Source organism: Sinocyclocheilus anshuiensis, unplaced genomic scaffold, assembly GCF_001515605.1.
Source record: "Sinocyclocheilus anshuiensis isolate Anshui unplaced genomic scaffold, SAMN03320099.WGS_v1.1 scaffold1546, whole genome shotgun sequence".
Taxonomy (NCBI): Eukaryota; Metazoa; Chordata; class Actinopteri; order Cypriniformes; family Cyprinidae; genus Sinocyclocheilus; species Sinocyclocheilus anshuiensis.
The window spans coordinates 467,677-480,492 of record NW_015547737.1 but is presented as its reverse complement, the minus strand read 5'-3'; the positions used below and the strand labels follow the sequence as shown (position 1 = coordinate 480,492).

General features: G+C 32.7%; 1 protein-coding gene across 1 annotated transcript in view; it reads right to left on the bottom strand.

The window, feature by feature from the left end:
- The window catches only part of LOC107704429 (rho guanine nucleotide exchange factor 18-like), a 41,986-nt gene that overhangs the window by 18,894 nt on the left and 10,276 nt on the right, over positions 1–12,816 (bottom strand). The window contains exons 8-13 of the mRNA XM_016507353.1: positions 5,588–5,652; positions 5,348–5,384; positions 1,899–2,049; positions 929–1,035; positions 632–772; positions 292–542 (exon numbers count right to left, since the gene is read on the bottom strand). Coding sequence (XP_016362839.1) covers positions 292–542; positions 632–772; positions 929–1,035; positions 1,899–2,049; positions 5,348–5,384; positions 5,588–5,652 — 752 coding nt within the window. The remainder of the gene's footprint in view (positions 1–291; positions 543–631; positions 773–928; positions 1,036–1,898; positions 2,050–5,347; positions 5,385–5,587; positions 5,653–12,816) is intronic.

Sequence of the window (12,816 nt, the reverse complement as noted above, 5' to 3'; positions counted from 1 at the left end):
AAGTAGGATGTGTTAAACAGGAAATCTGAAGCAAGAAGTGCAAGACAGGAAATGTGAAGCAGGAATTTTAGGGAAAAAAGTGTGAGATCAGGAAATGTAGAGAAGTGTGAAGCAGGAAATATGACACAGCAGGAAGTGTTTTGGCGAAAACACTGAATAAGGATGTTTTTAAAGCATAAACTGAGAGACACGAAATGTGAAGCAGAAAGCATAGGGTAAAAAGGTGTCAACAGGAAATGTAGGGCAGGAAATGTGAAGCAGGAAGTATGGCACTAAATGTAGGGCACGCACCTGGGATATAAGGATATCTGAGAGTTTATGGATGACATAGTTGCATTCGCTGCCAGGCTGCAGGGACTCTGCGCGACGCTCCCGGAGGCGGGACAGGAAGTGGCTGTGCAGCTCCAGCAGGCTGTCCAGCCGGGGAAACAGACAGTCCAGCCTCCTGTCGTCCAGCTGTAGTGCCTCCCGCAGGTCTCGAGCGTAAACGCGGAGCATGATCTTGAGCGTCCGCACGTGGTGTATCTCCGTCTGGATGAGCTCTGGAGGAGACAGGAATAGCTTTAGAGAAGATCTGGAAAACACTTTCTTGAAGTTGCCAGTGCAGTGTGGGTAGGTAAACAACACTAACCATATATAACATCCTGTCTCTTGATCATTTCCTTCGAATGTTTCTTTAAGAAGTGCTGATCCACAGCCAGATTCCAGGACTCCACCTCGAAATCTTGTGTGATGGCTTCCAGTTCCCCTCGTACAGTGGTGTAATACGCATCTGTGCACAATAACGATAAAGCTCAACATCCACACAGATCCTCAGTACAAAGTGTTGCTCAATGCTTTACAAAACCCCCTTCATAAATTACCCATGACACTTTATCATACGTTCTGGGTGTTCTCAATGTTTTGGCTTTGAAAATCAACCCCTCACCTTCAACGATGAGAGACTCGGGCATCGTGGAGGCGAGAGATACAGTGTCGTCAGCGGGGCGCTTCATCCTGAATGCGTCAACTTCATCCATCTCTCCTGTGATAGAGCTGCCAGAGAACATGAGCATGCAAACGCTGCAGTAATTATATAGACATAATATATAATACTATAAAGACATAAAAATAAAAAAAATAAAAAAATCGATGACAAAAACAAAACACAAGATTATTAAAACATCAACTAAAATTAAAGTGAAAACAGAAAATATAAAATATAATTAATAAAAAAAAACTATAACAGTAATGAAACTAAAACACCACTGGTGTGGATTTAATTTAAATAAAAATATTAATATTGAATATATTCTATTCAAATGTAATTATATAATTTAATAAAATATATACTAAATAATACATAAATAATGTGTATTTATATTATAATAAATATATTACATTATAAATATTAATATTATTCAATTAATATGTTAACAAATAAATATTAAAGTGCCATGTTAAAACTCATGGATGCACAATATATCGACAAGTATATTCATAATGGTTGTACTGGTCATATGGTATATTCATAATGTATGCGTGTGGTTTTTTTTTTTACATGGTCAGCACAACATCAGGTTATAGGATTTAATGCATAAAAAAAAATAATATACAGATTTATGATATTGCCAATCATAATAACAACAAAAAAAAATGTATAATTATTGTTAGTCAAATCACACCTATTTTAAATTGGATGACATTTATATTGAAAAACTTTAAAAACGTAAAAAGTTATTAAACCAGGTGAAATGTATACATTTATAGTATTAAAACCTTTCGGTCTTGGTCATAATAATAAAAAATAGTTTTTCACACTGGTGCATCCCAAAATGTAGCAATTAAATATTTAGTCATATTTATCGTACAGCTTGTGTAAACCACAGCATGTATGACTGAAGGCACAGAGGACTCACCTGCTGCTGTTGTTGTGGCTGACTGTAGGGTTGCTGGAGGCGGCTGGTTGGGTGTTGTGTCCTTTGGGTGGAACGGTCATACCTGAAGCACAGCGAGATGTCCTTGACGAGCCATCGACGGGAGTCAGGGCAGAGCAGGGGTCCCTCAGAGCTGCAGAGAAACCAGACGGGTCAGTGCGTTTGCAGTGCCTCAAAAACGAGCGAGGCATCGAGTCGAGGAAGCGGTAGGTGAGTAAGTCACGATGGAGCAGGACTCGAACCCCGAGCCAGGAGACAGGGACACGAGCGCTCTTCCTCTGAGAACCACGGACTCTGGGTAAAGCCAGTGCCATGATGCCTGACTCTACACTGGATATCAGAAAACACTGATGGAGAGGAAGACGGTGGGCTTTATAAAGTGGAGAGTGGCTTCTAGAAATCACACATGCGCCTTCCCGTCTCGCCTCCCTCCCGTCACTGTCCTGTTGAGCCGGAGGATGTTTTGATGCAACAGGCGAGGGTCTGTGTCTCACCGTCAGATTAGTGTGAGCATGTAAACCATTATCATCTCCAGAGAGAACCTGACAGCTAATGAGTAATAATATGTTAATTTGAATAACAATTATTTTTTGTGTTAAGAAATATGAATAAATTCAGCTTTATTAGGCTATGCAGCAAATTCAACATGCTAAACAATCTTATAAAATGAAACATTTTAAATGCTGCATTTGTATTTAATAAAATTATAAACATACATGCACAGTAGTAGTAATAATAATAGTAAAAAAAGGCAATAATATAATAGCATATTCTTAAATAATGTTTTTATTTTTAGAAATATCTATAAATATTATATTTTTATATTATTAAAAATCTAAATGAATTTAACTTTATTAGCCAATGCAGCAAATTAAACAAACACATAATAAACAACTTATTATTATTATTATTAATAATAATAATCAGTACTTCATAATTAAAAATAAATAAAAATAAAAAATTATGTATTTTATGCATTTTTAAATAGTTTTAATATACATTTAATTTTTATAAACTTGCCTAATTTAAAATGTATTAAACCACCCTAATAAAATTTTAAATGAAAAATTAATTCATTTAATCAATTAATTTATTTATTTTTGAATGAACATGACAAAAACTACATGTCTCAAAATTCAAGCTATCCTATCTCTACCGCATTTATGTCTGCATTGTTTGTATTGCTGCTAAGTTACCAATATTCAGCTGTAGCCCCTTTATGCAATTACAAGAAGATGTGCTTCCAGAAGGCTCTGGGTGAAGCAGTGAAGCATTTCCAGATGTTTTCCGCTGGGAAGTGAAGCATTACAGGCTTCATCCGCGGTTCTTAAAGCAATTACCACCTCGGCCACGGTCACAGCGGGAGCTGTTTAACGAGACCTCCAGAGCTCAGGAGGAAATCACCACACCGCACTACATTAGCAAACAACACATCGTCTCGATACAAAGGGTCATCCGGTTTACTTCATGACACAACCTTACAAAACGACAAGAGCAGAATGGCTGGGAAGGAAAAAGCTACCATCAACTTACTTGAAATGCCACTCTTCTACTACTACCAAGTACAATTGTGTCCAAGCCACAGCATGAGCAGTAAATCTTGATCAGATTTGTGGGGTAATTAATTGGAGAAGCGTGATTAACCTCTTAAGTGCTTCTCTGAGTGAAGGTGAAAACGAGAACAACAGCCAGATGACCTTAATTTGCTCTCAGGGGACTCCCATCAGCATCTGCTGCCCAGCATCCATTAAACCAAACAAGCTCCTCGTGCAGCTGCGAGACTGGACTAAACAGCAGATTAGCAGAGGAAAAACTGAGGTAAATGTTGTTTTTGAGATCATTTACTGGTGCTTATTAACCAGCTTATCAACCAGTCACATCTCACTTGTTGTACATTATGCCAGTGTTGTTATTGTTAACTAGAACTAAAAATATTCAAAATGATTTTTTAATTGAAATAAAGCAGAAATAAAGCAAAATATAAATGTTAGATGAAAAACTTAAATGAAAATTAATAATGTTATGCTATGGCAACTAACTGAAGCACTAAAATGACTAAAACTGAAAAATAAAAACTAAACAGAAATCTAAAACAACAACAACATAAGAAAATGACAAGCACATAATTACAAACTAAAATGAAAAAGTAAATATGAAAATTAAAATATTTTTAAAAAGCGCATTCAAAACTTTAAGAAATATTAGAATAGTATATAAATAAAACTAAAACAACATTGTTGCACACGTAATTAAACACTCAGCAAAAACGTCCATTCTCAAAGCATTTGAGAAATCCAATTCAATTTAATGAATTGATTCGTTCGAGTTAATAATTTAAATGAACCAATTAAAAAATGATTCACTGACTCAAATGATCTACAGATTAAAAAAAAAAACATTAACAAATGTAAAAATGATTTACCAATTCAAAACTGATTCACCAATTAAAAACTGATTCAAGCAATTCAAAACTGATTCACCAATTCAAAACTGATTCAAGCAATTCAAAAACTGATTCAGCAATTCAAAACCTGATTCAGCAATTCAAAACCTGATTCAGCAATTCAAACCTGATTCAGCAATTCAAAACTGATTCAGCAATTCAAAACTGATTCAAGCAATTCAAAAACTGATTCAGCAATTCAAAACCTGATTCAGCAATTCAAAACTGATTCAAGCAATTCAAAAACTGATTCAAGCAATTCAAAAACTGATTCAGCAATTCAAAAACTGATTCAGCAATTCAAAACTGATTCAAGCAATTCAAAACTGATTGAGCAATTAAAAAACTGATTGAGCAATTCAAAAACGATTCAGCCTGATTCAGCAATTCAAAACTGATTCAAGCAATTCAAAACTGATTCAAGCAATTCAAAACTGATTGAGCAATTCAAAAACGATTCAGCAATTCAAAAACAGATTCAGCAATTCAAAAACAATTCACATATTCATTTGACTCCCCAATCCTGATGCCTGTGTGACAATTTACAATGAAATTATGATTTTATAGTTATAAATAAAAAATAAAAATAATTTTACAAAATATCTGTAATATTTTATCAAATTCTAACATTCATTACTAGGTTTTCTGGATTTATTGATAATATTTAGAGTAAATTACTTGGTTCAAATGCTGTTTAATGTTGTTACAGTACTTTAACAGATTCTCATCATTTTTGTTGAAAAAAATTTGATTGAAAAAAGAAAAACAACACACATAACATGATTTAAAACCACAGTGCCCCATTAAATAAATTCAATATTAACCCCCATAACCTTGTGTTTTTCAAAAGGGTCTTGACTGTAGTTTAACTACTTTCAGTATCATTAAATTTACAAACCTACAAAATTGTTTCAAGTCTTTAGCATCAACATGCCATCGTTTCAAGGATATGACACGATATATGATATGAACGCTAAAAACTGCTTACCTTGACTATGCGACTGAGCTGCGGCATTTGACGTCTTCTGCGCCGAGTGAAAAAACAAACAAACACGGTTTTACTAACACAGTGAGCGGCTTAGTTTATCATTTACAGCAAACCACACCCTGCCACTCCTCTCACCAAAGATAAACTCGTTTACTGTCTGTAGGAACTTGATTCATTTGATTCAAACAAACTCAGTGTGAAGTTTGTTCGGCTAAAAGTCGAAATGTGAACGAATCTTACCTTGTTTTTGCTGTTGCACTCGGGCAGCAGGTTCTTGCAGCTCTTGTGGACGTTGACGGCGCAGTCTGATGTCCAAACACAGATCCCAGCGGTGGAGAGAGGGACAGGTTAGTGCTCTCTTATCAAAACCAGTTTATCAGACTGTCCCATAACTGAGTTTACATGTGAAGGGGAGGACTTGAAGAACAGGAGCGAATGTCGTAATGCTGCGGGACAGTTATGTTTCACAATACTTCTTTCATTTTAAAAGAACATCAAAGAAGTAATATTCGAAATGCACTATTAAATCTGGCAGGCATTTGTATTTAAAAGTATAATCAGATATACAATAAAGTGTTTTTTTCTCCATAATGATGGTTTCTGCTACAAGAAGACCTGATAACGCCAGCAAACAAACTATCTGCGCAGGTTTATTGGGGGTAGAGAGCTTTCAGAAGCACTCATTATTATCCATTCAAAAGACCTCTGCCACATCCCTGCAGGCCATTTTCCACTTTTCACCCCACAAAGGGACTGATTCCGTCCATTTAGCCACAAACCTAAATAGAAACACAACAAACTGAGGGACTGATCAATGCCTGCTACTTCACAGGACCTCCAGAGCAGAAAACACTCACATCTGACAAACTTCATCTTATACAACGGAACTTTAAGACACTTCATTCCATAGAAACATGAAAACTGACAAATATGCAACATAAAATCTAAATTTGTAGCTTTTAGTCCATGTCTATTGGTTTTGAGGACATTTATATAAATGCTAGTGTGAATGCTGAATTTCCAGCAGACGTATACATTTAAGTGCACTTTAATTCTTTCTCAACTAGTTCAAAACGCCATATATAACTTTGTCCAACAAAATGCTGTCAAAAATGAAAATGTCTCTCTATTTTATACTAACTGCTAGCATATAGCTATAATATGTTGCTTGGATAATTACTCCACAACCATTCATACTGATGTAAGAAATGTGTAGCTTAACAATTAAACAGCTTAAAATTTGTTCACTGTATTATTTAGATAACGAAACCACTCTGCATAAACAATGGCATGAATAATAATAATAATTATTATTACTACTACTAATACATTTAAAAAATTGTAAGTTATATTAAAATATTCATAATTAATGAAATACTTCATAAGACTTTCTTAATAATTAAATACTCCATAAGTCTTTTTTGTTGAAGCATAACTATAATTTAGTTATTGTCAAAAAAATAAAAAATAAAATAAAATATAGAAGTAAAAAAAAATGTAACTTCTGTTATCCATATCAGTTTTTGGACATAAACATGGCATAAATAAAAATATATATTAATAACAGTAACACTAATAATAATGGTTCATTATTATTATATTATATTTATTAATATATTAAATTAATATTTCACACAAATTAATCCAAATAAAATAGAAGTTAAAAAAAACATCTGTTTTTAAACACAAACATGGCATTATATTAGATAATATTTTCATATTAGAATTATTATATTAGAATATTATTCATGCATGATATTATATATCATGCATGAATAATAACGCATAATGTTATTTAAAATAAAACAGAAGTAAAAAAAATTCAATTAACAGTTTTCAGACAAAAATGATCTATTGTTAATCATAAAAATTAATCTCAGTTGATCTTTATTCTTTAATAATCATTGTTATTAAATAATGTTTATTAAACAATGTTTTTTAAAATAATTTAAACAAATAATAATATATTTGAATTTATTTTTAAAATGTAGAATAAATTAAATAATACTTTTTTTTAATTGCTGAGAAACGTAAACAATATATTATAGCTAGCAGATCGCATTTAAACAAGTTCAAATAAACTCTTCGAAATGTATCCAGTCAAGTCCAGACCAGCATAAACTGTAAGAGGCAGAACTCCAAAATCCCATTCATTTTAGCAATTCAGCAAATCACTTTGATTCTTAATAATAAGTGGAAATAAAACACTTCTGTCTGTGACCAACATTAAGGAAGTCCAGAGAAAGGCGTTATTCAAAGATCAAGATCAAGTGAACGTCTAATGACTTTCTGGAACGTCAAATACGCCTGAAAACGGAACAGGAACTCGAACTCCACGATTAGCTCCCTGAGGATCATCACATCACATGATCTGCTTGCTGGAATGTGAACGTGGGTGTTTTAAGAAGCGTGACATGTGGTTATTTATCTCACGCTCTGACAAACACCTAAAAACCAGCTTGGGTCAGCAAACCTGGGACATCAAAGTGCAGCTTCAGAGGAGCCGACGGGACGGGTGCACCTGACAGCGCTCAGGCATGCGGAAGGGGGACTCACTGAAGTGAGCGACTGCTGCTAAACACAGTTAGCAGCATGTGACTGTCCAGCTTAAGAACAGCTCCATCAGGACAGGAGGATCTCAAACACCATTATTCCTCCAAAAACAGACTGAAAGTGCCTACAAATGTCAACAAAGCCACAAGAATTACACTGAAACAAACTCTTCTTACATTTGCTGCTTCCAGCTACATGAATCTTTTACTTCTGAATCACAAAATAACAAATTTCAGAACACCACAAGGCCGAATTAACTATTAATAAGATGTAATATTCAACACATTGTCGTATTAAAAAAGAAATGTAATGTTAAATTAGAATTCAAATATTCAAATTCTTGATTTTGTCCAACTTCAAAATTTAAGGCAAGCATTACTAACACTATTCACTTTTACCAGACGGTATTTTCCCCCAGATTTCAAAACAAATTTACATAAACATTAATAAATAATAATAATACAAATTTAAATATTCATGTCTATTAATATAGTATAATCATAATTTAGTTCGTGCCAATAAGAAATAAACAATTACAACAATCAATCCTACATATCTGTAACTGCACAACAAATAATCTGCATTGTAAACAGAAACTTAAATAATAATAATGTACATAATAGTAATAATAAATGTGATCATAAATAATAAGTAATAAATAGAATGTAATATATCAACATAAATTATTGTTTTACATTTAAAAATATAAATAAAAGTATATTTAAATGTATTTTTGTGCAATAAATAGAACTGTAGAACTGATTATTTAATTATTTTTGCTTTTTGACAATAAATAAATGATTATACTACAACAACAGACAGATGTATTGTGAATTTTTAAGTTATTAATATGCATTGTAAAAAGAAACTTAGCAATATAAATGTTAATAACAATTAAATAAATAGTGTAATATGAATTATGTACACATTATTACTATTAACAAATTATATTTTTTATTAAAAATATATACATTTATTAATGTTTATTTCTGTTTTTGGACAATAACAATGCTGATTATACTAGAACAAATAACAGATGTGGTTATTTTAATTTATTAGTATGCATTGTAAATAGAAACTTAATAATAATAAACATTTCTCATGTTCTGTAATGTATTATGATTTATTATATACGGTATTTTTAATAACACAATAAAAAAATACATTTATTGTTAAATCAGAACCAAAATGTATTTATAAAAAGTGATGAATTTGTATAATTTTATATTTCATTACAATTACTATTCACTTTTACTACAGACCCCCCCCAACTTACCACACTTACAATTTTTGCCTGGTGGACAATAACTAGCAAACAACAACAACAAGAGACAACACACCCTAGCAACCACATAACAACCAGCCAAAACACCCTAGTAACCACATAACAACCAGCCAGAACACCCTAGCAACTCATTCTGGTGGCAACGTGATGCCATTATTGATTAGCTGGGTCTTGTGTTGCAATGTTTACGTTACATTTTTTTCTAGCTGCACACAATGATCTCAATGTAATGCAATTAGCCAAACGAACGACAGTGATGAATAAAGCCTGCCAACTAAAATGTCTGCGAGTGTTTGACTGAAGTTCCTGAAGTCCAGCATAAACTCTGACCTGGTTGACTAGCCAATGAAACTAAACACAATGGCCAGCTGACCTCTTAACCAGCAACTGAGCAAACTTTCAGCTATTTTAACGCAACTGTCGTTTAAAAAGTTAAAAAGAGCCACCTGTAGCTGAACATTTACCTATAAGAAGCTAAAACGCAGCCGTTCGAAAAGAGTTTGAACGTGTTTTAGCGGCTCTGTGTTTATTAGCTCTGTTAGCAAACACCTGTTACTCTGAACAAACTCACCGTTTATAACGCCATGGACGCGCTTTACGGCCTCGTCACCTCAAACATCACTCAGGTTACTATGACAGCCGCACAAAAACACACGACACATCACCTGGCAACCTAAAAAAGCAGCGCCAATCGCGACTGCTGAATGTAGATTGACTGTCCCAGTACTGCGCCGCGCGGCATTATGGGACAAGAGGCGCATTCCACACAGGCCGAGTCCCAAATTTAAAGCGACAGGCGCGATTTTGGAATGTTTGGAGTGGTTTGAATTTTCAGTGTGGTTGTGAGTCAATAAATAATAAAAGAAACAGTACTTTTTTTATTTATTTATTTATTTATATTATATATATATATATAAATAAAATACATTTTAAAAATATATTTTATAATTTGAATCTTCCTTTTATTTTCACATATTTTAATGAATCATGAATGGATGAGAAAATCTGTCCATCCATCCATCATTTTATCCATTCACTAAAAGAACTAAAAATATATAAACTAAGGATTTGTTTATTTGTGTAACAAACAAACAAACAAATAAATGTGATCCTTGCAGGGTTTTTGGGATTTACTTTTTAGAATATATATATATATTCTAAATCTATATCAGCAAGCATATATTTTCACATATTTCCATAATGAATGGATACAATTTTAAAAACAATGGTTGTGAGGTTTCAGTTTCTAAAAATACATTTTTTCAAAATACATATCTATTCAGCCAACCATCCATCCATCATTTTATTTTATCAATTTTGCTTTATTTTTTTTTTTTTTTTTAAATCAAAAGTATTTTTTTATTAAATAGGAAAGATTTGGAAAAAATATGAAAAAATACACATAGAAATTGTTTATTTGTCAGCCTAGTTTTGGATACCATCTATGTATAGCTTGGTCAACATACTGTAGAACTGTAGTATTTATTGTATGTAGGACTGCACTAGTATTTCTTTTTCTTTTTGGAAAAAAACTTCAGTGTATTTGTACACTACATTTTTTTTGTATCTTTTTATAATGTATTTTAAAAAGGTATAAATAAAACATTTAAAAAAGTGTTTATTGGTGTGCAGAAAATATTTGTGATCGTTCTATGGATTTTGGGATTTACTTTCCATGTTTTGCGTTGTAATTTAAATATAAAATACAATACACACAAATAAAATATCAAAATATAGTATCATTCTATCTATCCACCAATTTAGATCCCTGAAAATATTAACAAATATTGAAAATAAAAAAAAATATAGGATTTTTTCTTTAGGTGTAAACAAACAAATATATGTGATTGATTGATAAATAAATAAATAAATAAATATTGATCCAATGTGATCCTTGTATGGTTTTTGTGATTTACATAAAAAGATTGTATTTTTTCTGTCATAGTGCAAATATTAAATACAAAATATAGCCTTAGTTGCTATACATGTTAACAATGGAAATGTTACTAGCCCTGATCTACCCTTTTACCAAATTTCGTTTAAACGAAGTCACCCATAATCTGCAAATCCATCAGAAGTTTGCTGATGACATATGATGGCGCATTACAGATCTAGTGTAATATTTCAACGTCAAACTAGTGCTAGGGTTGTGCCGATAGATCATATCGTGTATCGACGCTAGTCCAAGATATCGCCTGTGGCTGATGCCTTAAATTTGACAATATCGAGAGACGATTATTATTATTATTATTATTATTATTATTATTATTATTATTATTATTATTATCAGGCTAGTAATGCTATCTTAATTAATATTAGGGCATATTTGTTCCATCAAATTTCTTTTCCCGCGTTTTTACAGTGTTGCGCATTATAACCAATCACACACGATTCCGTTGAGTTTATGAATGCAGCGGCCAATCAGAGGCGTTCAGATGAGCCATCGCTGAAACACCGGAGTTTTGTTGTTCAGCGCGCACAATCGCTGACTGAATTCTGATCTCTCGCGAATTCTCTCATCATAAACAACAAAGTGCAGATGCGAGTACGTTGTAAGTATAAGAGATTTATTCATCATATACAGTGCAGATAGCTTCACGGATTATAACAGGGGTGCATAAACTCGCGCTATACTGAAGTCAGTCTTGATGTTCTTTGATAATGTAAATATTCTTTGCTTATATATATATATGTTTTATATTTATTATAAATGTTATTAAATATTAATAGATTTTTATTATACTATATATTAAAGCTGATTTTATAAAATTATTAAGGTGGAAATATGCAACAAATTAATGTAACCCCCCCCCAAAAAAAACTATTTTTAATCTTCTTATTTGCTAGAGTAGAATATGAGGGGAATATGAGGCATTAAGGAACTCAAAGTTACAGCAACACTTTTGTTTCTCCTTTTCTGTAAAGTCTGCAGATAGCTTCACGGATTATAACAGGGGTGCATAAACTCGCGCTATACTGAAGTCAGTCTTGATGTTCTTTGATAATGTAAATATTCTTTGCTCGTTTTCTGTAGCTGCTGTTTGAATAACCGAGGAAATGTAAGCTTTATAATTAGTAACTTACAATGTTTCTATTAAACTGTTGCTATGCTAAATACAAATTCATTAAAAAGTCGTATTTTATGTGTAAAAGTAATATATTTTTATATTTGATCAAATATTTGACATGACATCCATATGCTACTTGCCTAAAAAGATATAATGTGTAGTCGATAGATTACACTAACATTAGGCTGCTTTTAGTCTAGTAAATAATTAAATTATTTAGCATGATAAATATCGTGTCTCTCTCGGTGATCTCACTGGCTGATGATAGGACGATATGACTACGGAGCATATCACCCAACACTAGTAGTGATTACTTTATGTCTCCTGTAATAAACGTGAATGATCATGACTGGTTAAAGAGAGAATCCCTCCTCTGAAGCCTCAAGTCTAAGGAAATACATCAGCATGACTTGTTTAATAAGCAGTGCCACGCAAAGAGTCATACATAATATTTCCCAGTCGCCACCAAATGGCTTTTAAATTTAAATGACTCTTGCTTTTGTCACTCTGAATAAACACATGAGTCACTCTTAAGACAAGCACACTGTCCAGGGGACACCACA